The sequence below is a fragment of the Aphis gossypii genome, chromosome 3 (assembly GCF_020184175.1).
Source record: "Aphis gossypii isolate Hap1 chromosome 3, ASM2018417v2, whole genome shotgun sequence".
Classification (NCBI taxonomy): domain Eukaryota; kingdom Metazoa; phylum Arthropoda; class Insecta; order Hemiptera; family Aphididae; genus Aphis; species Aphis gossypii.
The window spans coordinates 18,724,676-18,748,307 of record NC_065532.1 but is presented as its reverse complement, the minus strand read 5'-3'; the positions used below and the strand labels follow the sequence as shown (position 1 = coordinate 18,748,307).

At 26.6% G+C, this 23,632-nt stretch overlaps 3 protein-coding genes across 6 annotated transcripts; 2 read left to right on the top strand and 1 right to left on the bottom strand.

Moving 5' to 3' along the window:
* Window positions 1-2,467: 2,467 nt before the first annotated feature.
* On the top strand, window positions 2,468-7,372 carry LOC114125123 (actin-related protein 8). 2 transcript variants are annotated; one of them, XM_050204870.1, is made up of 11 exons: window positions 2,468-3,735; window positions 3,803-3,979; window positions 4,066-4,278; window positions 4,354-4,527; window positions 5,493-5,603; window positions 5,704-5,842; window positions 5,977-6,185; window positions 6,255-6,401; window positions 6,472-6,649; window positions 6,716-6,844; window positions 6,898-7,372. In XM_050204870.1, the coding sequence occupies exons 1-11, from the start codon at window positions 3,706-3,708 to the stop codon at window positions 7,068-7,070; spliced, it is 1,680 nt and encodes a 559-aa protein (XP_050060827.1). In that variant the 5' UTR covers window positions 2,468-3,705; the 3' UTR covers window positions 7,071-7,372. The 2 variants fall into 2 exon arrangements, with proteins under 2 accessions (XP_050060827.1, XP_050060828.1); XM_050204871.1 differs by lacking the exon at window positions 2,468-3,735 and having other exon boundaries at window positions 3,835-3,979; window positions 4,046-4,278.
* A 901-nt stretch (window positions 7,373-8,273) lies between these two features.
* LOC114125118 (CREB/ATF bZIP transcription factor-like) lies at window positions 8,274-10,073 on the bottom strand. 2 transcript variants are annotated; one of them, XM_027988626.2, is made up of 4 exons: window positions 9,857-10,070; window positions 9,376-9,769; window positions 9,170-9,267; window positions 8,274-8,384 (listed from the first exon to the last, which is right to left on the bottom strand). In XM_027988626.2, the coding sequence occupies exons 2-4, from the start codon at window positions 9,740-9,742 to the stop codon at window positions 8,328-8,330; spliced, it is 522 nt and encodes a 173-aa protein (XP_027844427.2). In that variant the 5' UTR covers window positions 9,743-9,769; window positions 9,857-10,070; the 3' UTR covers window positions 8,274-8,327. The 2 variants fall into 2 exon arrangements, with proteins under 2 accessions (XP_027844427.2, XP_027844426.2); XM_027988625.2 differs by having other exon boundaries at window positions 9,170-9,769; window positions 9,857-10,073.
* Window positions 10,074-13,328: 3,255 nt separating this feature from the next.
* On the top strand, window positions 13,329-18,260 carry LOC114125117 (uncharacterized protein C19orf47). 2 transcript variants are annotated; one of them, XM_050204874.1, is made up of 8 exons: window positions 13,329-13,650; window positions 14,282-14,478; window positions 14,547-14,646; window positions 14,714-15,039; window positions 15,102-15,267; window positions 16,050-16,136; window positions 16,643-16,695; window positions 18,017-18,260. In XM_050204874.1, exons 1-8 carry the CDS (start codon window positions 13,632-13,634, stop codon window positions 18,125-18,127), a joined length of 1,059 nt encoding a protein of 352 aa, XP_050060831.1. In that variant the 5' UTR covers window positions 13,329-13,631; the 3' UTR covers window positions 18,128-18,260. The 2 variants fall into 2 exon arrangements, with proteins under 2 accessions (XP_050060831.1, XP_050060832.1); XM_050204875.1 differs by having other exon boundaries at window positions 13,330-13,650; window positions 17,687-18,260.
* Window positions 18,261-23,632: the final 5,372 nt, after the last annotated feature.

Below are 23,632 nucleotides of genomic sequence, written 5' to 3'. Positions count from 1 at the left end.
TATCTACCTATTCTAATTAGGTATTTTATGAAATCTTATTATAAATTCGTAGAAACATTATATAATTTGAAGTATTATAGAAACAAAATTTAAATATTAATAATTAAAATATTTATAGGTATATCTAGATAAAAACCTTTTAAACACCAAAAAAGTATTTAAATATTATACTATATGGAGTATAACGATCATAGTTAATAGTAGTTATCAATAAATTGTGGAAACGTTCGTTTTTTCGTCTCTCAGTAAGGAGCCTTGTGAACGTTTCTAAAGTTAAAATCTCTCAGACTTAGCTCTGACTCAATAGAGTCTAGAATCTAAACATTCGACAGTAATGCATAATGATATGTAGGTAGTTGCAGTATATGCGGTCTGGGAACGGTATTATACTGGCGAATATGCTCTGTTCGTGACTTCGTGTGTTATGTGGATGCCTTATGTATGTATAGCGTACCTTCTTAAAATAATTTGATATTTTGATATAATGAGATCAATGAAACTAAAACACGTGTCATTGCTGATATGAACAAGACTGCAATGTGATTTTTTAATTATTGTGATAGTGCCATCGAACATACCTAAGTGTTTGTCCGTGTACTGACCGACTATCAAGGTGTATTTTTAGTTTATACACCTTGATGACTGTACTATAAATTAAAATATATTATTTATCAAAAAAAAAAACAATGTAAATATTTTCAATGGTGTTCAGCTGTAAAAGATTTCCACTTCCTAGCGGCTACATGGATTTTGATATTTTTATTTTTATCCCTATATTATCGCTATTAACGTACACGGTCTACTCCTTTTTTTTTTCGCAGGGCGAACTTTACCCAACCACTATTTATGTCAATGATTACAGAATCTATCTGTTCTTATTGTATATGATACATGTATAATATATATATATATATATTATATAAAAGCTCTTGACCCATTACCCTCTAACACGAATACGCAGCGATCGCATTCCAATTCTGAATATATTCATGTACAATCAGTGTACAGGGCGATTCACCGAGCCAGGCCTACCACGATTTTTCATAAATAATATGCAGTTATTAAACTTATTTTTGGAATTTTGAATATACTTAAAACCATATTTTACAATTATTTATTTTTAAATATTGATAGCATTGATAGCCATATATTATTAACATAAATAACGTATTCATAAATTAATATTTCATTGTTTTTGTGCTTAAACGTGTTGTTCTACGAATTTCAGAGATTAAATCGTGTCTTGTATATAATTGTTTATCATACATGATACATATGTATTTATTTATAATGAACCGAAGTTTTTATTATCTTTTACGAATTTAGAACATGGTTTCCCAAATCTTACATTTACTAAATTCCAATTCCAACAAAATATTTTTCAAACCAAAGTTCAAAATAAGTGTACTTATTTTTTGTACAAGATTATTTTCTAATACAATTATCAATCAATAAAATAGTGATAATACTATATTAGGTACCTACTGAGTCAGTATTTGACATAATAATTTTAAACAGAATATAAAATTAAAATATTTTCATAATACTATTGATATTTTGGAACTAAAATTACGCATTCATATTATAATAAGTAGGTAGTAGACAGTAGTATATATGATATAGCTAGGTAAACACGATAGGTATGTCATGCACAGAGCCACATTAAATGAGAGGATCTAAGAAGATTAATAACCCAGACCCTCTCAAAAAAGAGGTCCTCAGGATAGAAGATGGTATTTACTATTTAATGTCAATATTATTACTTATAATAATTGGTTGCGTAAATAAAATAAAATAAATAAAATATTAAGGTACATTTTAGTACGTATATAATTTTCGCCAAAATATACAAATATTGAATTATAACATGTATTTTGTGCCACATCTTTAAATTAATTTTGGTAATTTACGGCACGACAAAAAACGAAATGGAATGTATAATTTGCGCCATTGTTTTAACTTCAATTGTTAGAATTTACCAGCTGATAAACTTACTAATATCGCATCAGCTAGGTATACGATAATACCGACACATGCCTAATCCTAATCTAGATTAATTTAAAATCTAATCTAAAAAAATATATGAAGACTACAGACAAAATAAAATTGATAGAAAAATTTTAGTTTCATCTTTGAATTACATTAGTTACAACTTACTAGTATAAAAAAAGGTGAGTAAGCTAAGTATTTTATAAGTATTTTAGGTGTGTTGTTTCAGGCATATAAAATATAAATATCATAGTATGAAAAACTATGTATTGGATAATACCTCCTATACATAAAGTACGTATACTTATATAGTTATATCTTATATACATTGATTTAGAATTAATATTATTAATATTATAATATGACTGATTTTTTATTTACTTTTTTAGTAGGTAGGTACTCTTTGTAACAATTTTTAGTCATTTTTCCAGAAATGTGAAAATTGATTGATCAATGATTACAATTTTTAATTTAGAAATACAATAATTTATTATGTTAACCTACGTAAAAAAAATGTTCAATTATTTTAAAGTGGAGCAAATTAAATTTATAAATTTTTTTCTTGGTTGTTTTTTGCGCAAATTCCATACGCCCGCTCCAAGGATATCAATAAAGAAATACACATAAACATTTTTTTTTTAAAATAGGGTCCCCAAGAATGGGATAACCCAGAGTTACATATTATATTACATTATTCCGGCTCTGGTTAGTCTATTGTTAAATTTAATTTTTTTTTATAAATTGGAATAATTATTACAATTAGTAATTAGACTAACCCCTGTTACCTATTTTTATAAAATAAATAAATCCTCACTAGATCATATAAGCCCATACCCTAACTGGCCTAACTGGACTAACTGCAGTATTAACTCTTTATAATGATATCTCTACGACTCTACCCTTCGTCCAATAAGTGGCTAGCACTCTTAATTAAAATGTCATACTCGTTCACAAAAACATAATAAACCACTTGTAATAACTGATTACTGAACTATTAACTCTCTTACTTCTAAAATTCCCAATGATCATGTAGCCTGTTTATATTACCAAAGAACAAACATGTTACTGTAAGTCTGTATAAAATACTTAAAATGCAAATGGTGCCGTAACCTAGTAGGTACCTACTGATTAGTGATTACTGAATATGCAACCAACCCACGCCCAATGTCTTAAATGGAAGGCTCTCACCTGCTATCCACAATCAACCCAAAATCCAATACCCATGGAATATAACTTACATTTATTGTAAGAAAGTTATTTTTTATAGATTGCATATAATAATATAAATATTAGGTACCTACTCATACATTGTTGATTAATCTATAGAAATGCCGAGCCTTACAGGCTACAGCTTAGCATTACTATTTACATATATTTTTTATCAATAATAACTACTTATTATCATTGAATATATTATTTTTTTACTCAGTGTTCCTTAACATTTTCTTATCAGTTCCATTTTTGTTTGAAAACATTAAATTAACGCTCAAGTTGTAAGTACAAGACACAAGTAGACATTATTCACCAACCAAGTCGCACGAAGGACAACGATATTTATTTTTCAATAAAGAAGATATTTCTAATAATAGTGTAATATAAGGCTTTATATTTGAGTTAAAAATTATTCCGAATTGTCAAAGCTTCATTGGGAAAAATTGGGTTGATTTAAGCGAGTTAAACATCGACAAAAACATCATTCATTATAATTTTAAAACCATGCCGATTGTGAATGAAAATAATTTGGAGGTAATTATGATTGTATTTTTTAATAATATTTTTTAACGAAATGTTGACACTTCTGATTGTTTTCTAGTTGGAAAAAGTATCGTCAAATTCCGTGATTATAATTCATCCAGGATCTCTGTATTTACGAATTGGCCGTGCAAGTGATGTTACTCCATTTAAATATGTCCACGGTCTGGCCAGGGTTAATTTACTTTCAGAGATGATGAATCGGAGGGACCAAATATTACCAAATTTTCCATATAAAGTGTGTAAATAACTATTTCCGTTATTAATAAAACCAAAATCTACCTATGTTTAAGCATTTAAGTAGTATATTCCATATGATTTTAGAACTCTGACACATTAGCAGCCATGGAAGACAGTAGGTTGCAAGCATCTCATATGTTGCAGTCAAGTTTACAGTCAAACGGTGACAGAAGGTATGCAACACCGCCTCAACAAATAGCTGCTTACAATCGAAATTCTGTACCAAAATACAAGGATAATGTACCTCGGGCACACACAAATAAGCCGTCTGCAGTTGGTAATGTCTATGGAGAAGAAGTTAGTAATTATTATATAACCAATTTATTTAATTGATCGCAGATACCTATGTAATAAGTTTGAACTACATTTCAGATTTTCAATTTAACTCCTGAACTGGATTATAATGTATTCTTTCCAATATTGAATGGTGAATTAAACATTAATGGCCAAATTGGAGGTTCATTAACAGCCGTTTTAGCAGATCTTGAAGCTATTTGGACACACTGTATAAATAAATTACTAAACATTAAGACTTCAGAATTTCATGTAAGATACAATCAATTAAAAATATTACCTTTTGTTCAAGAGGATGTTATACTTGAATGTATTGTCTCTGTCTTACACATTTTACATTAAGTTTTTAAATTTGTTGATTTATTTTAATTACATTTTGTGATGTCAGCTTTAATATTAGAGTAAATTTACATATTATCAAATTTAAAAATAGGTAACAATAGAAATAAGAAATGTCATATGCTTTTATTGATGTTATTATTTTAAAGTGGGTTATGAACATTTTAAAGTTGTAATAATTTACATAGCTATAACTCACTTTAAAATGACAATATCCATATATAAGCATATAACATTTTCTATAATTTTTTTTTATAGATAATAATTTTACCTTTTAATTTGATGTATACTCTTATATTAAAACTAAAATCACACTATGTGTTTTGTTGAATGCAAATTTGCTATGATGTACGTTAGTAAGACAGAGACAACATATGCAGGTATAATGTCATCTTAACTTTTTTTTTAATAAATTCAAGAAAAACCCCCTTTTTACCTATACTTTTAAAGTATAATAGACTACCATATTTAAAATTAATAAAATAATTTGATTTTAAGCTTATTAATAATATATTTACCTATATAAATTAAAATAATACTAGTTAATAATTTTTGTTACATTATTACAAATTGTAGATTTTATAGAATGATTTAAATTTATGATTTTCTTATTTGACTATAAGCTTTAGGTAATGCATATTTGTATGCTATTTGAAGTCCACACATTATAAGAACCAAGAAGTTTGTTGATTTGAATAAGAATTAATACAAATTTAAAAGAAACCTATCCAATTTATATATGTTACTAATTTAAATATCTTTATTGAAATGTGATATCTCACAGTGTATTTGTATTGTAATTAAATAAATTTAAAGTAATTACTATTAACTTCAAAATATTTAATATACTGATAATTTAAATTCTAATTTTGTTCTAGAACTACAAAGTCATTCTAATTATACCGGACATATTCAACAGAGTTCATGTAAGAGAAATGATGTCTATGATATTGTTGAGTATGAAGTTTAAAGCTTGTCTTCTTATACAAGTAATTAAGTAAAACTTGAAACTTATTTTTGTGTAAGGTTCTTACTTCTTATTATTATTTATTAATATTGTATACTTTTTTTTTTATAACTTCAATTTAGGATCATGTCGCAGCTACTTATGGTGCTGGTTTGGGTTATGCATGTGTGGTAGATGTTGGTCACAGGAAAACATCAGTGAGCTGTGTAGAAGATGGTATATCTCAAATAAATACACGAATTAGATTACGCTATGGAGGAGGTAAGTTTTTAAATGTGTTTTGTATAAGTAACATTAAGCATTTAGTATTATGTTGTGAAATTCTCAAACATAACATTTGTTATAATTATTAAGTTCTTCAATTTTTAATATTACAGTTGATGTTCATTTTTTAGGAAATATTACTCAAACATTTCATTGGCTACTTAAAAAGTGCAGTTTTCCATACCATGAATGCAGTCCTATGACTAATTATTATGATTCTATCCTACTAAATCAATTGAAAGAAGAGTTTTGTCATTTAAATTTGGATAGATGTGGCGCTGTACAAAAAACAGTTACTGTAATGAAACCAACAAAACGACAAGTACAATACACGATACAGGTATTAAGAATAAATAAAATTCAAGATATAAAATTAATTAATTTTTTTAATAATTTGTGTAACATTTAGGTAGGTGATGAAGCAATGATAGCTGTTTTAGGCATGTTCAATCCAATGTTGTTAGGTATCACTGATAACAATCATTACGTAATTCAAGAAACATCAAAATCATTACCCGAAGATCCTTATGATGAAGAGTTTTTAAGAGAAACTAGTGTAATAATCAAAAAAATATTTAATGTGTATTATACATACTTCATAATTGTTCAAGTTTTTTTCTTTTTAGAGACGTGGCACTGGTCGTGAAATGGAAACTGAAATACAAATTGAAAACAGTATCGTGCATAACACAGAAGAAGAAATATGTGTTGATCAAATTGAAACTGCAGGAAATTATTTCGACATTGAAACAGGAAGACCTCAAAGTCTTGATAAAGTCATTGTACAAAGTATTGAACGTTTAAGTAAGTTTATTGTTGACATTTTATAAACTAAAAATATATAATCAGTGACGTTAAATTTATACTTAGATTCAGATGAAATTAAACGGAAAATGTATAGCAGTATTTTAGTGGTAGGCGGTGGGCTTAAATTTGATGGGGCATGTGCTTGGTTAAAGAGCAAAATATCATTAAATGCGCAACAAGTTTATTATGGAGGTATGTTTTAAACTAAATAAATTGTACTTTCAATAATGAATGTGTTATTTTAGGGCACATTGAAATTATAAGCTCACCAAAAGATTTGGACCCACAAATTGTTACATGGAAAGGTGCTGCCATACTTGCTGGTTTAGAATCGTCTAATGAACTTTGGATAAGTGGTAAAGAATGGTCTTCGTGGAGTATTAGAATTTTAAAGGAACGAGCAATGTTTAATTGGTAACCTGTCAATGTTGGTTTTTATTTTAAAATTCTAAACATGGATTACAAACTTAAATTTTCTTTTGTAAGAAATCCAAAATATTTTATGAAAATAACTTTTCTAGTCATACACAAACAATTTTCATTACTATTTGATTATATTGATTTTAATTATTGTACTTTCCAAGTTTTAAACATTTATTGAAAATAGATTTATATTGAAATGTATTGTTTTGTAAAAAAAGTGATTAATATCCATTACTGTTATTGTACAATTTATTTTTTATTTACAAGAAGTGGTAATAAAGTATTAATTACACATAATTTCATAGATGCTTTAAAAGTCTAACCTTGCATATTTATTTATTCTATTACTTAACTGAAATATATTTTCATCTTTAGTCCAGGGTTTAAAATAATAATTATAATTAAACTTATGACACTTATCACTTATAAAAGTTGCATTGGAAAATCATAATATAAACAAATATAATTTATTACCTATTTATATTATTTATATAATTAAAATTAATGTCTGTATAGTTATTAACATAAATTTAGTATTAAAACAACTTAAATTATAACATTGTAAAAATAATAATATTGATTGTTTGCTTAAATAATTTTATAAAAAAAATCTAAAGAACATTGCATAAGTATGAATAAATTATTATTAAAATCAAATAACAAATAGGATGATGACAAATGATAATACATAACAAAAATTTATATTAGTAAAAAAAAAAAAAACACTATTACACTTAATACAAAATAATATGATATTTATTAGTAAATATAACACTTAATATTGACAAATAATAATAAAATATTAATGTCAATTGAAAAATACAAGAAATATTACTTCAATTAAATAATATCTTATTGTATTTTTTAAAACTAATCAATGTTCCACTGTCTTTAATAAGAAAATTGGTCATGCTAAATGCTTTTAGAGTAATTTAAAGTTGAAAGTTAATCAATATCAAAAACACTTCTTACCTTATGCCTAATTTGAAGGTTTGGCATGTAATATTGTACATGTGAGATCACAGCTTCTAAAAAATCAACATAGATTAATAGCAGTTGTTAAGGGTTTATGTATAGAGAGTAGCATAAATGAACATTATTATTAAACTTAAATTTTAAAAAAAGTGTTTGTTTGTTACATTTGAGTAGATTAAGAATAAATAAAAAGCATTCATTATTGATGTTTTATATACCAACCTTTTAATTAATAAGATCATTTACACCACGAATATGCAGGCGCACAACCGTCTTTCTACGGTAGCAATGTGCACACTGACACATATTTAGATGGGACGGTTTCTTGGAATAGCTGAAATTTTTCAAAATAACCATTATCTAATAACGAGAAATAATTTTTTGGTAGTACACATTTTGGAAGACTGTTTAATTATGTAAATATCTTATACATACACTGGTGTTAAGATAAATTAAACAATAGTTTCCCAAATGTGTTTAAAATTAAAAAATATACACTAGGACTAGACAAATCTTAAAAGCATGACCAATTTTCTTCATTAAAATATATTATCTTCTAGGTAATTATTACTAAATAAAAAACTGAATTATTATTAACTGTTTTACAAATAAATATATATATATTTTTTTTAATTCACAAATCATTAATAAATTTTAATTTGTAAAAAAAAATAGGCAATATTTAAATGTATCTATACTATTTTTTAGATATAATACAGTTAGAAAAAGATATGTAACATACAAATTAAAAATTATAGTATTATATCAAAGTGAAAAATAATGAACTAAAATCAAAATCAATTAGGGACAAGGGTAACACAAAAGTATCTTTAATATCCCAGAAGGTAGGTGAAAGAGTAGGTAAACTAAAATAAGAAACACTCGTTTCAAATATTTTAAATAAAATAAATGTTGTATGAATTTTTTTTTATGTTAAGTCATAAACAAGTAAATTTAAGTTACAATTGAACTGTACGTAAATATTATTTTCATACTTAAATTTTGAATAACTAAATCTTAAATTTGTGTACCGTAAGGATTATCATAAAATCTGGTAGAGCATTCATCACAAAACTCGACAGATATTCTTTTATTAGATACATGTAAGCATACACCTACCTCAGTCGTTGCGGGGTCGATAACATCTAACAGTGCCCAGCCCTCATCTTCTTGAGGTGCAACTGGAGGAGGCATAATGCGGTTGTTGTCTCTTTCCTCTAACAAATCAAAACAACCATCAAACAGACTATGGCTCGCAGAAATAGGAAAGTGATCAATACTCGCATCAGAGTTTAACTCGTTAAGAGTCTTGTCAATATTACTACCTTGTGGGATGATATTTCTCCAGCGTATGTTACGTAACAGACTGCCGATTTGATGGCTATTAGCAATCATACCGCGCAAATAGGCCACCTGTCGGCGGCTGCTTGCCCACTTCTCTTCACGTTCCTTCAACTCCCGTTTAATACCCCTGATCTCACGTTTAAGTCGCGACATCTTTTGCTCCAGGTCCTTGACGTACTGTTTCTGTTTCATGCGGTTTATGCGGGCAGCCACAGCGTTCTTGCTGTTGCTGGTCGGCAAACGACGAGGACGACTACTTCTGCCATGCCGCTTGTGATCGGAATCCGAATCAGAGAACTCGTACTTGGCCGATGATGTTTCACTGGACGAGCTGCATGATCGTTCCATGATGGATTAGCCACCCACGCCCGATCGCTTTAATAACAATGGACAGTTGTGTAGATGTACCTTTGGCGGATTATCCTTATACACAATTCGTATTTTAATGTGAAGTTTACTTACTGCAGCTGTCGGATCGAATTTGCAATGATAACCCAAATCGATCTACGGCACGTGGTATAATTAAACTGATGTTTAAGTACTAAAACTCGAATGTCCTAAATGGTTAAATAATAAATGATCAATGTCAACGTACAATAATATTAAATTCACACTTTCAATGTAGCGTACTACAATAAAACAAATTATTATGCGTGCTCTGTCCTGACTGCTAACGCTTATCATTTATCACTATTAACTATAAATATTATTTGAGTACCACTAGGAGGTTGGAAATATATTATAAATGTCCAAGCTACCGGTCCGGGCACTCGCACTCCGAGTAAATGCTAACTAGGTAAGGTACTAGGTACTCCTGAATTATTTATATTAGTTAAGGTGTATACTGTATGTATTTATTATTTAGCCTATATTAGTGAAGCTCGCATATAAGTTTCCACAATTTTGTCGGTTGGCAAAACATTACATTTATTAATTATTATACAAAATGTAGGTATTTGGAATATTGAAAAACATTATAATAATAAATGTAAAATAGTTTATAGGTATGAAATATTTTTTGTTTTTTAAACAACAGGTTTAGAAGAAATCATCTAAATATACAATACAACACAATTAATATTTATCATATAAAATACTATGTTATGTCCAAGGTTTATAGATTATATAATCTATAAACCTTGTGTTATGTCAACCAAAAATCTAAGGTTCAACTGATAGCGGTAGTTCGTACTTCCGACTTCGTTACTTCGCTATTTAGTTCTAAATAGAAATCTGTGGGTCATACACATACGCTCACCCATGTTTTATTAATAATACCATTGTTAATGGGTGGGAACGACGGTCAGCATAAATAGGTAGGTACCGAAAACTTGACAATGGTTTCGTCGCATTGATTTAGAAAAGTGTACGCGTTTTATCCATTTCACCGTTTTATTGATATTTCATATGATTATAAATCTTAAAATCTATGTAATATTAGTAATATAATATGTAATGTATATTATATAATTATAATATGTTAATATGTAATATAGAAATATATTAATGTACGCGTTAAATTGATTATTTTTCAAGAATGTTTCGACGAGGATCAACCAACGAAAATGAGATGGTAAACCGATTCAAGGCAATCGAGGATCGCAGTAAAGATTCCAATCGTATACCGTTACTGTGCAAGTGTCTTGCGAAGAAAACTATGCGATTATGGAACTATGATATTTGCAGAGCAAATGCTGTTAGATGTGATCATTCTGGTGCCATGAACCAGTAAGTCAGAAGAATATGGTGAGTCACCAAGACAAACAAGTGCTGTATGCTAAAAAACAGGCCGAATGGAAATTATCAGAAGAGCGTGATCGATTAAAAGAAGAGAAAGCAAAAAAGAGGAGAATGGATAGGAAAGCCTACCGTCAAAGCCTTGGTGGCGTAAATTGGGTAATGCAAATGTAACAATAATGCTCCACTTCTAAAATGTGGTAATTATTGCACAGAAAATCATAAAAATTTGTATACCTACAATTTCTATTTTCAAAAATATATATTTCTTTTACAAATGACAAGTATGTATGAAATTTAATTTTTGTGGAAGTCTAACCTATCTATATCTTAAATCATATTTCAACAATACAATTTGTTAAACATTTTTCCAACGATAATATAAATGATCTATAATTGATGAATTTGATGTAATATATTTTAAAAGAGCGACACTCGATTAAAAATAAAAAATTATTTGTATTATTTATATCTTTTTTTTTTAATGTTATGTTGTAATACAATTTGTACTACTAAAATAGTTCAAAACTTATTTATTAATTTAACATAAAAAAAAAAAATTAAAATATAATGTTTATTGAGTGGAGATTTTCAAACGAAGTTAGTATTGGTGGGTTAGAAAAAAAAATATATTTCTCTGCACCACCAAAAATTGAATCCAATTTACGCGCCACTACATTTATTGACTCAAAGGAAACGTTTAGTCGAGGAAGCCGAACGTCAAAAAAGAAAATTAGTTGAAGAATCAGAAAGACAGGAACGAAAAAATTAGCGATGACCATCAGACATCAATAGAAGAAAGTAAACGCTTAACGCTACGCAAGTGTTCGAGTTGTCCGGTCAATCGTCATTCTCACATACATAGTATTATACATATACATTTTACATACACTAGACCGTCTAGACCAATGGTGACCAGACTTACTATTTTTTTGTAGGAAAGTTCTCGTTTTTGGTGCATGTCCTGGTGTTAAATACATGAAATTGTACTTTTTTTTTGAAAGTATTGTGGGCTAATATCTACATGTTTATGATTTTTCAGAATTTGGTATTAATTTATATTTTATGATTTAAGCTAATGCAATCTAATTGGTTGGTAGCATGGTTAATTTAATTTGTTATTATATGTAGGAAACATACTAACAACATTTTTGTATTTATTTATTCAAATTTAACTCTTGCAGGTATTTTTACCTTTAAAAAAATTTATCACAATCACTCACATCTAATGAGTTGACATTGTAATTTTAAATAATTAATTTTATAGTAGATAATAAGAAAAAAAATGTATAGAAAAAAAAATAGTTATCGGTGTATTGAAAACCTACCAGAGTTCCCACCACGCTCAGATCGATTGATCATTGGCGCTACGTGGTTGGATTGGGTTCATTTAGATTTGTTTGACGTGAGGATGGCTCTGTTCGAGAAGTCGCTATGGCCAAACGTGATAGCAAAGTTTTCACGGTGCAGAACACGGTCTTAGAATAATATTAATAAAATAAAATTTGCAGAATAACGTACGACCGTAAATATTGTTATTTGGTACGACGGAGTGTTATTACGTTCGCGTTAAAATCTGATGGCGTTGACGGACACGGTACAACCGCCAATACATTGTACTTGATCGAACGTGATGAAATATTCACAAGAATACTATTTTTATAGATTCATGATGAAGCTAAATGTTTTTGTATAGAAATTAGAAGATTTCATAAATGTCTTTTTTCCATACCAATCCACTAATCAAAAACCTATCCCTCGCGATTCCAGGTAGCCCTCCAAGGCGTCTAAACCGTAAGGCGTAAATGGTACAGAGATTACTAAATTTAAATTTCAATAACAATAGACAATATGAAAATAAAAAAATTCCTAAAATAATAATGTAGGTAAGACCTGAATCGAAAATCCAACTGAAAGTGTCATCAGTCTTCACTGAGTGGTTTCTTTCCTTAAATTAAATTACTCGTGTTCTTTTTTTCTTAATTTACACATAATATTATGTCTATGCTTTAAAGATTGCATATATTTTCCTGTATAAAAAAAAACCTTATATTATGATAATATTTACCTATAATATTATAATTTTTTAGTTTATTATTTGAATTAATAGATGTTTAGCCACGAATCACAGTTATTTTACGCTGTCCGTGCAACAGCACTGTATGTTGGTAATAAACAGACGTAATCATTGGACATTTCAGCTGCTGGTACTTGGTAGTGCTGTCGACTGTCTGCTTATACCCCGTGATCGCAATTGCCCTGTGGCCTTGTTGCTTTTGCCTTATTGTGGCTAGGTACATGCTTGAAGTTAGGGTACAGGGTACTGTTTTGATTGCAAACAGCGATAATATCAATATTCCGATTTATTTTTCTTCCGTGTAATAAGTTTTAATGTGTAACTAATGTCTTGTAATAAGTGTGTAATTATTGTGAATTTAATAGTTCCATAATATTCGCTCTCCAATATTGATAACTGGAAAAAAAATTTAGAGACCGAGTCATGTCTACTTTTAGCAAAGGTGAGTTCTCCGTGCGATTTGCGAATATGCCTGTTTTAAAGCTTAAAGTTTAATTAACTAAAAGTATGTTGGCGTTATGTATTGTGTTATCTCTGTCAAACACGTTATAAGATTTTTAACGAGACCGTTTTTCCAAACAGTAATTTCTCTTAATTATAGGTAGTTCCAGGATCATTACGAATTATCACAAAAATTTATATAAATAATCTTATTTGTTATAATTTTTGTTTTGATATTGAATTGAAGTACAGGTATATATAGGCTATGGAAACACTCGTTAAATTTTCTGGTTAATTAAATTCTATTATTTTGACTATCATAGATTAACAAATTATTAAATAATAAAATTTTTAATTTTTAATAAATTAATTTTTACAAAGTTCCTAACCGGTAGAATTCTATCGATAAACACATAAGAAATTATGCTAGTTAGCGTTATTAGACAATAACTGGACATTGTAAGAACGGACCTAAATAATTGATTGTTGATTTAGTAGGCTAGGTTAAATAAAATATTAAAATAAGGTTAAATATCCTGCATGTATTATCAAAAATAAGCTAATGCGCACAATTGATTAAAATTTAGATTCAATTTATATGTTTTTTAAAAATTGTAATTATCATTTTTTAGATTGGTGGATAAAGTTTTTCACTGATGCTGGTATTCCTTCATTTGCATCATCTAAATATGCTTCTATTTTCTATGAAAATAGAATACAATCTAATATGTTAATGGATCTAGACAAAGATATTCTTAAAGAAATGGGAATAACAGTTATTGGTGATATAATTGCAATCCTCAAACATGCAAAAGATGTATATAGAGAGGTAATTGTTATTTTTTGATTGTTATTCATTTTGTGAAAAAATAATTTATTTTGAATATTTGTTTAAAGGGCTTTTATGATGGCTATAATTCTAATATAGCAGAAAGTTTAACAACTAAAAAAATTCAGAATGAAGCCAATGAAAATTTACCTCAAAAAAAGAAAATAGGTAAGTTAAACAAGATACTTGAACATTTTTTCGATTTCATCATTTATTTAATTTATTATTTACCTAGTTACCAATAAAGTAAAAAAGTTAGTTACAAAGAAAGTCAAAGTCTCTAGTGAAAGTGAAGAGGATGAAGAAGCATTATTGAAAATAGTGAAGAAAAAAATTCCTTCTCAACTATCCAACAATTCAATTAAAGTTGTCACTAGAAAAGTAGTTCCTAAGCCTAAAACTACAATAAAAAAAACAGTTATTATAGAGAGTGATGATGATTCTCCTCCACCATCTGAATTGAAAACTAAGAGCTCAGTTTTTGACCGTTTGGGTGTAGGCGATGTAAGCAGTACAACTCCCAACTTTGATAGTGTTAATGCATCTACAGACTCAAGAAAAGTAATTAATTTCCTTATGAAATAATATTTAAAACAAAGTTATAATTTAATTTGTTTCAACAGTCATCGGTGTTTAAACGTCTTGGAATTAAGCAAGCTAGTGAACCTACGGCTAGTGCGACATTTAAACGTACTATTAAGGGAGCAACTAATGATGCATATTATGGACCTAGTATTCCAACAGAAGAATCTAGTGCTTTTACAAAACGAATAAAACTGGAAGAAACAAGTATGAATTATATATTTAAGTATTTCTGTAAAGAAATTATTGTAAAAAATTATGTTTACTTATATATATTTTTTTAATATTAATTGCTATTACTGAAATAATATGCTTCATTTTTCATCTTGTTTTCATAACTAGGTAGAACAATATAAAGGTTTACTTTTAAATATTTGTGACAAATTGTTTTGTGCCATATTTTAAGTTTCTGAGTAGGAATAAATGTAATTGTTTATTAACTAATGATTTAAAAAAAATTGTTAGCTCTCATCACGTATTATTTTTATAAAGGCAAAAAGTGGTTCAATCTAATAATATATTACTAATAAACAATAAATATACTATAAAGTATACAATATGTTTAGAATTAAAGGATAGGACACTTTAGCTTAGTATCTTTATTTGTATATATAGTTTATCATTGGCTTCAAATTAAAATATTTCTTCATTGTAATGTTCTACGTAATGAAAAGATACACCTTTAATATAGTAAAGACAATTCGATGTTATTTTTAGAATTTAATTAATAACACTATTAAAATTTGGATGGTTGTGTTAATTAAATTTAAATTTAGAGTTTTTAACAATTTTAACCACTGCATTTTAAGTTTATTTTTATGCATATTAAAATGAAATTTTAATACTTATATGAATAGATTAAACATTTATTATGCTATTATTTTGGACTATTAAAAATAGTAAAGAAAATTAGAAATTAATGCTTATGATTTTATTTTTTTGTTTAAAATTTCATATTAATTCACTATAATATGTGTACTGATTTTTAGGTTTAAATTCTTCAAAGTCTGTATTTGAGCGTATTGGGGCATCATGTGATCGTGAAAAAAGTAGCCCAGGTCTAGTTTCTAAAAGTGGTAAGTTCACTTTTTTTTTTTTTATTAATATAACTATTTAGGAGCTTTCCCAACATATTGAAATAAATTAGCATAATCTTGTGTAGAAAATGTGTTTTTGTAACCTATGATTTTATAGGTAAACTTGAACATTAATAACAATCATAAAAATTGTTTTTAAATAATTCTGATATAAGTTATAATATTAATGGAAATTCTAACTAAAAATTTACAATACAACCACAAATCCAATATTATCTTTTAAAAAAATATGCCAATTTTATATATTTACCTAAAATATGATTGTAATAAAAACTTTTTATTTAAAAAATTACAAAAAAAGTTTCAATATTATCCCTTCATGAGTCTTAGGGTCAAAATCTTTTGCCATCAAAGATCCACTCACGAGACATATATAATATAGATATACTAATATCTCTAAAAATAATTTATAAATTATATAATTCAATTTAACGTTTATGAAATATTATTATTAAATAAATAATTGTTACTATTTTATTTTTTAGCTCTTATAAGAAATGCCAACTCAGGTGGAAGACCGATTTATGTTAATCCGAAGGTAAATTCATAATGTTAATTAAATTGCACCAATTTATCATTGTTTTAATGTCAAAAGAAACAAACCAATTCTTGTGTATCTAAAATAAAAAGCAAATACTTTTATTTATTTGAGATGTTGATTATTGAAATGTATTAAACATTTACTTTATCAGAAATATCAAATAAATAGATTTTATATATCTTATATTATTTTTTTAAATAAAGGTAAAATTAATATTTGTCAGTCTTTAATACAGTGGAACCTCGATAACTCGGACCTCTTTAAGTAGAATTTTTGATTACCTAGTTTTTTTCGCCCCCAATCTATTCGAGTTATCAAGGTTTAATTGTAAATATATTTTTCTCATTCTATTTATGTGTCTTCATGTGTTTTCTACATTATATTCTTCATATACTATCATTGTCCTCCGGTATTTTTTTTAACAGGGCTACTAAAAGGAACTAATCTAATGTATCATTAACCTTTTTTTTCTTAACTTAATCACTTTGTTAGTTTTTTAACTTAAGTTTTATCTTTTAAATATCTTATAATTACTAGTGAATTATACTTTCTCTTCACGGCTAGCCAATTAATAAAATTCATTAATTATATTAGCTTACCTATATTATTACAATCATAGAAACATTAAAGTCACGTTTTTTTTTATATATAAAATACAGATTATTTCTTTTAAATTCATACAAATTTGAAATTTCTATAGGATGTATAATTTATTTTACTCGAGGTTAATATTTTTTTACAATTTCTTTATTTCTTATTGTTATAAAAATAAAATACCTATTTTCATATTTTTATTATCTTCATGTTTTTCATTTCAAATTTCAATAATTTAATTTTGAAATAGAATTTATGTTAAACTGACTCAATCTTTACTAAGCATTAATAAAAAAAAATGAGCATTTATAAATAAATACATCTATACATTTAAAAAATAATTTTAAACCGATTATTAAATTAAACTAAATTTTATATTACTTTTATTTTTCAGGTATTAAATGTTAAAAAGTTGAGTCTATTAAACCATTCACATTTTAGAAGTAAAGATTTAGATTGATACATAAATTGAAGATTTATCTTTCAAACTCAACATTGTTTTAAATATAATTTTTTTTTGTCATCAACTCTAGCAAACATATAATTTATAATTTTTTAAATGCCTGATATTGGTTTGTTTAATTTTTAATCTTATAATGACTTAAGATGTGTATTAATTATTATAATTTCTATTGAATAAAAAATAAGCATACTATAATTAGTTATATATTATATTTTTTTATTTTTCCAATCAATAGCTTGTTTAATTGACTATTTTTTATAGGGTCTTGAATATCAAAATAATGTAAACAAACCACTGAATTATTGTAATATAACTACTTATAATATGAAAATAACTATGTTTATTTTTTTGTTAAATGATTTGAAGAACTAACCAATTTAATTTAATTTTCTTATAAAAATTTGTTTAATATTATTATTAATTTTATGTTTTAATTTAGAGCCTGTTCTCACATCAAATAACAACTATATGTATTAATTGAAATAAAATTGTTCAATATATTTTATTTTGTTTTTTGTTTGTTTTTTATTGTTCTTACATAACACATCATATAATATTTCTAATAATAATTAATAGAACATTACAAAAATAAAATTTTTTTCTATTAAAAACAAAGGATTTAATTAATTTTTTTAATGAGTTAAAAAAATAGTTAGTAATATTAATAATTTTATGTAACTGATAGAACAAAAGTAATATTTTATTTTGAAGCATTTTACTATTTTTGATTAATTATTTAATTCTATTTCCAAAAACCTAGGCCAAGTCAAACCTAAGATTTAAATTTCCCTGGTTGTTGCTAAATATTTTATTGGAATTTATGAAAGTCACTAATTTAAAATATTTTTATTTGATTTATTTGTTGATATATTTAGTACTCCATATCATTTGTAATTAAGACAGGGTATTAAAGCATCATCTTCTTTCAACAGGATGTACTTCTTCAGCGTTAATATTTTTTTTTATTTTGAAACTTCACAGGCTATTTATTAAAATAACTTTATACCTACTGTAAAAAAACTGTTAGTTATTAGTTATCATTCATATGTAAACTTATGGATGTATTTTATCTAAAAAGTTTACGAAAATGTCTGTGAAAGTTTTCGCCAATCCGTTAGAATAATCGGTTAGTTGAAATCCAAAAACTTGGCACGTATATAAATAAATAAAACACATTAAAAATGTTTATTTTAGTTCAACTTAATGTTTGCCTGTCTTTGTTCCAATAAATAAATGTAATATCGTTAATGCAGATGAGTGTAATGTGTCAAAATAAACGAGGGTCGAGTTCAAGATAATCGTAAACCTTCAACACGAGTTTAGCCTAACGAGATATAGATTGGCCGCTTGTAAAATATTCTGAACACTAACTATTCTAATATTATCTTTTTCTAAATTTTCTCTCTCGCTCTCACACTCTTTTGTTACTCATTAGTCATCGCTTCATGACGTGCTTTAGCCTAAAGGTGTACACTAAATAGAATTAAGAGTCTTTTCAAAATTAATATTAGATAGTTTTAAATTGATTAGATTTTAGGTTCCTACATGATCAATGACGTAATTTCTTGGTTGCTAGAATAGGGAGGGGGCAATAGATGAATCTTATTTTGAGAGTTTTAAAAGTTTTAATAAAGTAAAAATAAACAAAAAAACGTTTTCAAGTGTATACCGTTCTGTTGTAAAACGTGCTGAAAAACGATTGAGTGGAGACGATCGATCTGGTTTTTTTTATATACAACTATTAAAACTTTTAATTTTAGTACCTATTATTATGGTAGGTTGATATAATCTTCCCTTAGATAATTTAGTATTTAATTATTAAAAAAAATTACCAAAACACGAAATTTACTTTATATTTCTGTAGGTAGGTATTGTAAAAAACAAAAATAGATAGGTATTATTTTAAAGTAATAATGTAATATAGGTACTTAAAAGTATTTTCATGAATAATGTTTTTAAATTATAACAAAATAATTATTATATCGTTATGTATTGTTTAAGTAAGTAATTTCGTTCAAAATTTAACTTGAAATGTCAATAAAAAATAATTGCATTTATTATATATAATATATAATATAGATATACTATTTAGATTTTATGGTTTCAGTATGACATACTTATGAGTTATGACTAATGAGAAACCTTGTATTAATTTTTCAAAATTTAAATATAATATAAAAAGAAAAGATTTTATGAATTTCTAACTAAAAAATACTTTGCAATGTTTTGCAATTTATCTTAATTTATATCTTTTTTTACAAAAAAAATGTTATACAATATTTGAACATGTTATCAACATACACTGATTTAATTTTACTTAAAAATTCTAAATTTGATTTACATATTAGTATATTACATGTAAACATTGTAAACATTACTACAGCATTAATAGAATCATTTAAAAACAAAAAAAGGTTCATTTTTGCTTGTAATACAGTCAATGGCATTTAATGCTGAATGGATAGTTAAAATAAGTATTAGTCGGCGATTTTAGTAGTTGTTCACTTCGAGCTCGATTAAATTATTTTTTATATAGCGAACGTCTGTAACTGTTAATATAATTTTAACATTAATACTGACATCAATATTTTGTTTTAAATGCCGTTACATTAGTTTAGCTGATGTTTCTTATAACTCTTGTGTAGGTACCCTTTTCGTTTAAGAGAATTACTTAAAATTTTCCGTTTTATTATTGCTTCAAATAGTACACCGATGGACGATGGTTGTGGATAATGTCACTCATGTTAAGTTTAATTTTAGGCACGTAATATAACATATCAAAACATTATATCAGAGTTCAGGCTCCATTATAATATTAATATGCCACGATGAACTCCTGAAAAAAAAATAAAAATTCTACTACCTAACCAATACAGTGAAATGCAATTCGTGTATACCTACCTTTTTTCCTGGACTTAGCTAAGGTGCCCCGCATAATACATGAATGATCTATATTCTATGCAAATAAATTAACGGAATTACGCAACATCAAGGTTTGTTTTTAATGTTATGAATTATTATAGTTTAGTATTTTTAATAGTTAATCCATTCACCTTTTTTTTTTTTATAAATAGAAAACAATACATTATTAAAGTTTCAAAGTAGTTGTAAAATATTTATATTTACTCGAATATTTGCCAATAATATTTTTCAATACTTTATAGAAATGAATAATAGAACTAGAAAAAGAATGGGGAGTTTAACCCCCGTTACACCCCCACCTACATCAATAAATACACCACTAATTATTATTATTGTCAAATAGATATTGCTATAGAATACTTAATATGTACTCTTAATAATTGGCTATAGTCACTATACTACTAAATACTGATTTATATTTACATGAAAATATAATATTATTTAATATCATTCCACGCTGTACTTATTTCATATCGTTAGTAAGAAATAATAAAGTAGATAAGACTGATAAGATAATAATAAAAAAATCCAATATCACAACTATCTATTTATTTTATTAAACTCTATTAATTATATTATCAGAAAGAATTCTGTGATAAATATAATTCCAAATTGGGAAACTGAACTGTCTAACTCCCCTTTAAACGTTCTAGGTGCAGTTTTTGTTACATTAGGGTGTATAGTAATTGCCAATTGGTAATAAAAGCTCACCTGGTATCGTCACTATTATATGGGGTGATCTATTTCATGTAAGATAGGTACTTAACTTTTCAAAAAGCACTATAACGTTTTTGAAAATATTTCTTTTTCATAATTTTAAGTGGTTACAATAAAAAACACTAAACCTAATCTAACCTAACCTACCTTTCCGGAAAAAATTTGATTTTTAAAATTTTTTTATTGTAATAATTTTCAAAGTTATTTACGTTTTTGATTGATAACATACATTTTTAATTTCCATGATCTGTAGTAAAATATTATTTTGATCCATGAAAAAAATATATAAAAAATTTCTAGTAAAATAGCAATTAGTTTATTAGTTAAAATGTATAACTTTATAAGTAGTGGAAAGCGGGGTACCTAGTTCCGTACGAGAGGCAAACCCGTATGATCAGGTTTTCTGAACGTGGAGTCAAGATAGAAAAAAAAATATTGTTATTTGTTTATCCATGATAGTATGCTTATTGTTATTGACAAAAGTTTATCTCAATTCTAATAAATTCCCGCTCAAATTCCTATTATCATAAAATATGAATAATCATACTTTTTCTTCTTCACATATCATAATTAAAAATTGTCATATTTGATCTTGTTTGATTTGTACAAAAATCGTTTTAAATTATGAAAAAGTAAGTACAGATTATTTATAATAATATAATATGGAGGAATATTGCTTATTCTTTTTACTTAATTACCTACTGTTAATTTAAAGCCATCAACTGTGGAGCAAAACCGCCTTCCTCTACCTATATTTAAAGTTTAGATGAGTATTGAGTATACATTTTTCAGAATACTCTCCACTCAACTTTGCTTATCAAAAGTTAAAATAATTATCAGCTACTCATCCAAAATTTAATTTTTATGTATCTGTTGAAAGTACTTTCAAGTACTTCAAAAAATGTTCTATTTTGGAATAACAAAGAATATAAAATGAGTATTAACTTAAAAAAAATAAAAAAATATTACGATAAAATAAAGTACCTATAAATGTAGGTTTTTAGAAAAATATAGTATTTTAACGACTAAAAATTATGTGAAAAAATACTTCCGAATACGTTAAAATTTTTTAAAATATAATAACTAATAAGTATATATTTTACATTAAAAAATATTACCAAGTATATCTATTCTATTCAAAGTAATAATACTGTTTGTAATAGATGCTCAAAAATTCATATTATTTTTATTTTTTTTAACTATGTGACTATATGTAAGTATAAAGGTACATCACGCAATGTCGAGGGCGGTACTCCTCGTAAATTTTCACCCGTTGCATATACTGCAGCTGTCGATATGGAATGTTAGCCGAAGCCCGAATGGCTGAATGGCTTATTTGATTAGTGTTAAAAGCTGTTATAGCTGCTTGCCTGCTTAAGAGGATGTCAGGTTACTATTTGTTTTCCTCTTTGACCCACGCCCATCTTCGAACTTTGCTATTAGTAGAGCCAACCTTATTGTAGGTATAGCAATATAGCTTTTAGCGTTAGAGGGAATTGACCTACCATTAATCTTAAGGTTAAGAACATTTAATATAGGTGTAACTTTGTGGTAATGGCTAGGAGGCTTAACGCCTTAAAATCTCCCAAATAATTTGATTAATTATGTACTTATACTAGTTTATTAATTTTACTTACAGAAAAATACACATATTGAATATAAAATTGATTACGAACTAGCATATTATGGTACAAAAACAATTTTCTAACTTATAACTAGGGTATGGATATTGTTATGCATTTGCAACTTTTTTCTATTTTATCGATTTATTGCTAAGTATATTATATTTTAAATGCTTGTCGTGTAAGTATGAAATTAATTTAAAAGTTTTAAGTGTAATTTTTCGGAATTTCTGGATTTATATTTAAATTTTATTAAATTTACTCATTTATACAACTATTTTAGTTATAGTCGACTTTAATACCGCCAGCTTTAATATCTAATAACGTTATCTTATAACACAAAGATAATTAACCTAACCTAACCAAAGATTTGACAGTAAATAAGCAAATAATCTTATTATAGGTACAGTCATTGAGTTATTTTAAATACGTCCCACTTACATCAACCGACGTGGGACAAAGTTTTTCGAGGTATAAGAACTCATTAGCTTCAAATCGAAGAGAGTTCGATTTTGAAAATGTATAGTGAAATGTGTATATTATATACATGATGGCATGATTATATGATGTATAACATAGTTGTAAATTGTAATGTATACATTTTTTTTGTAAAATT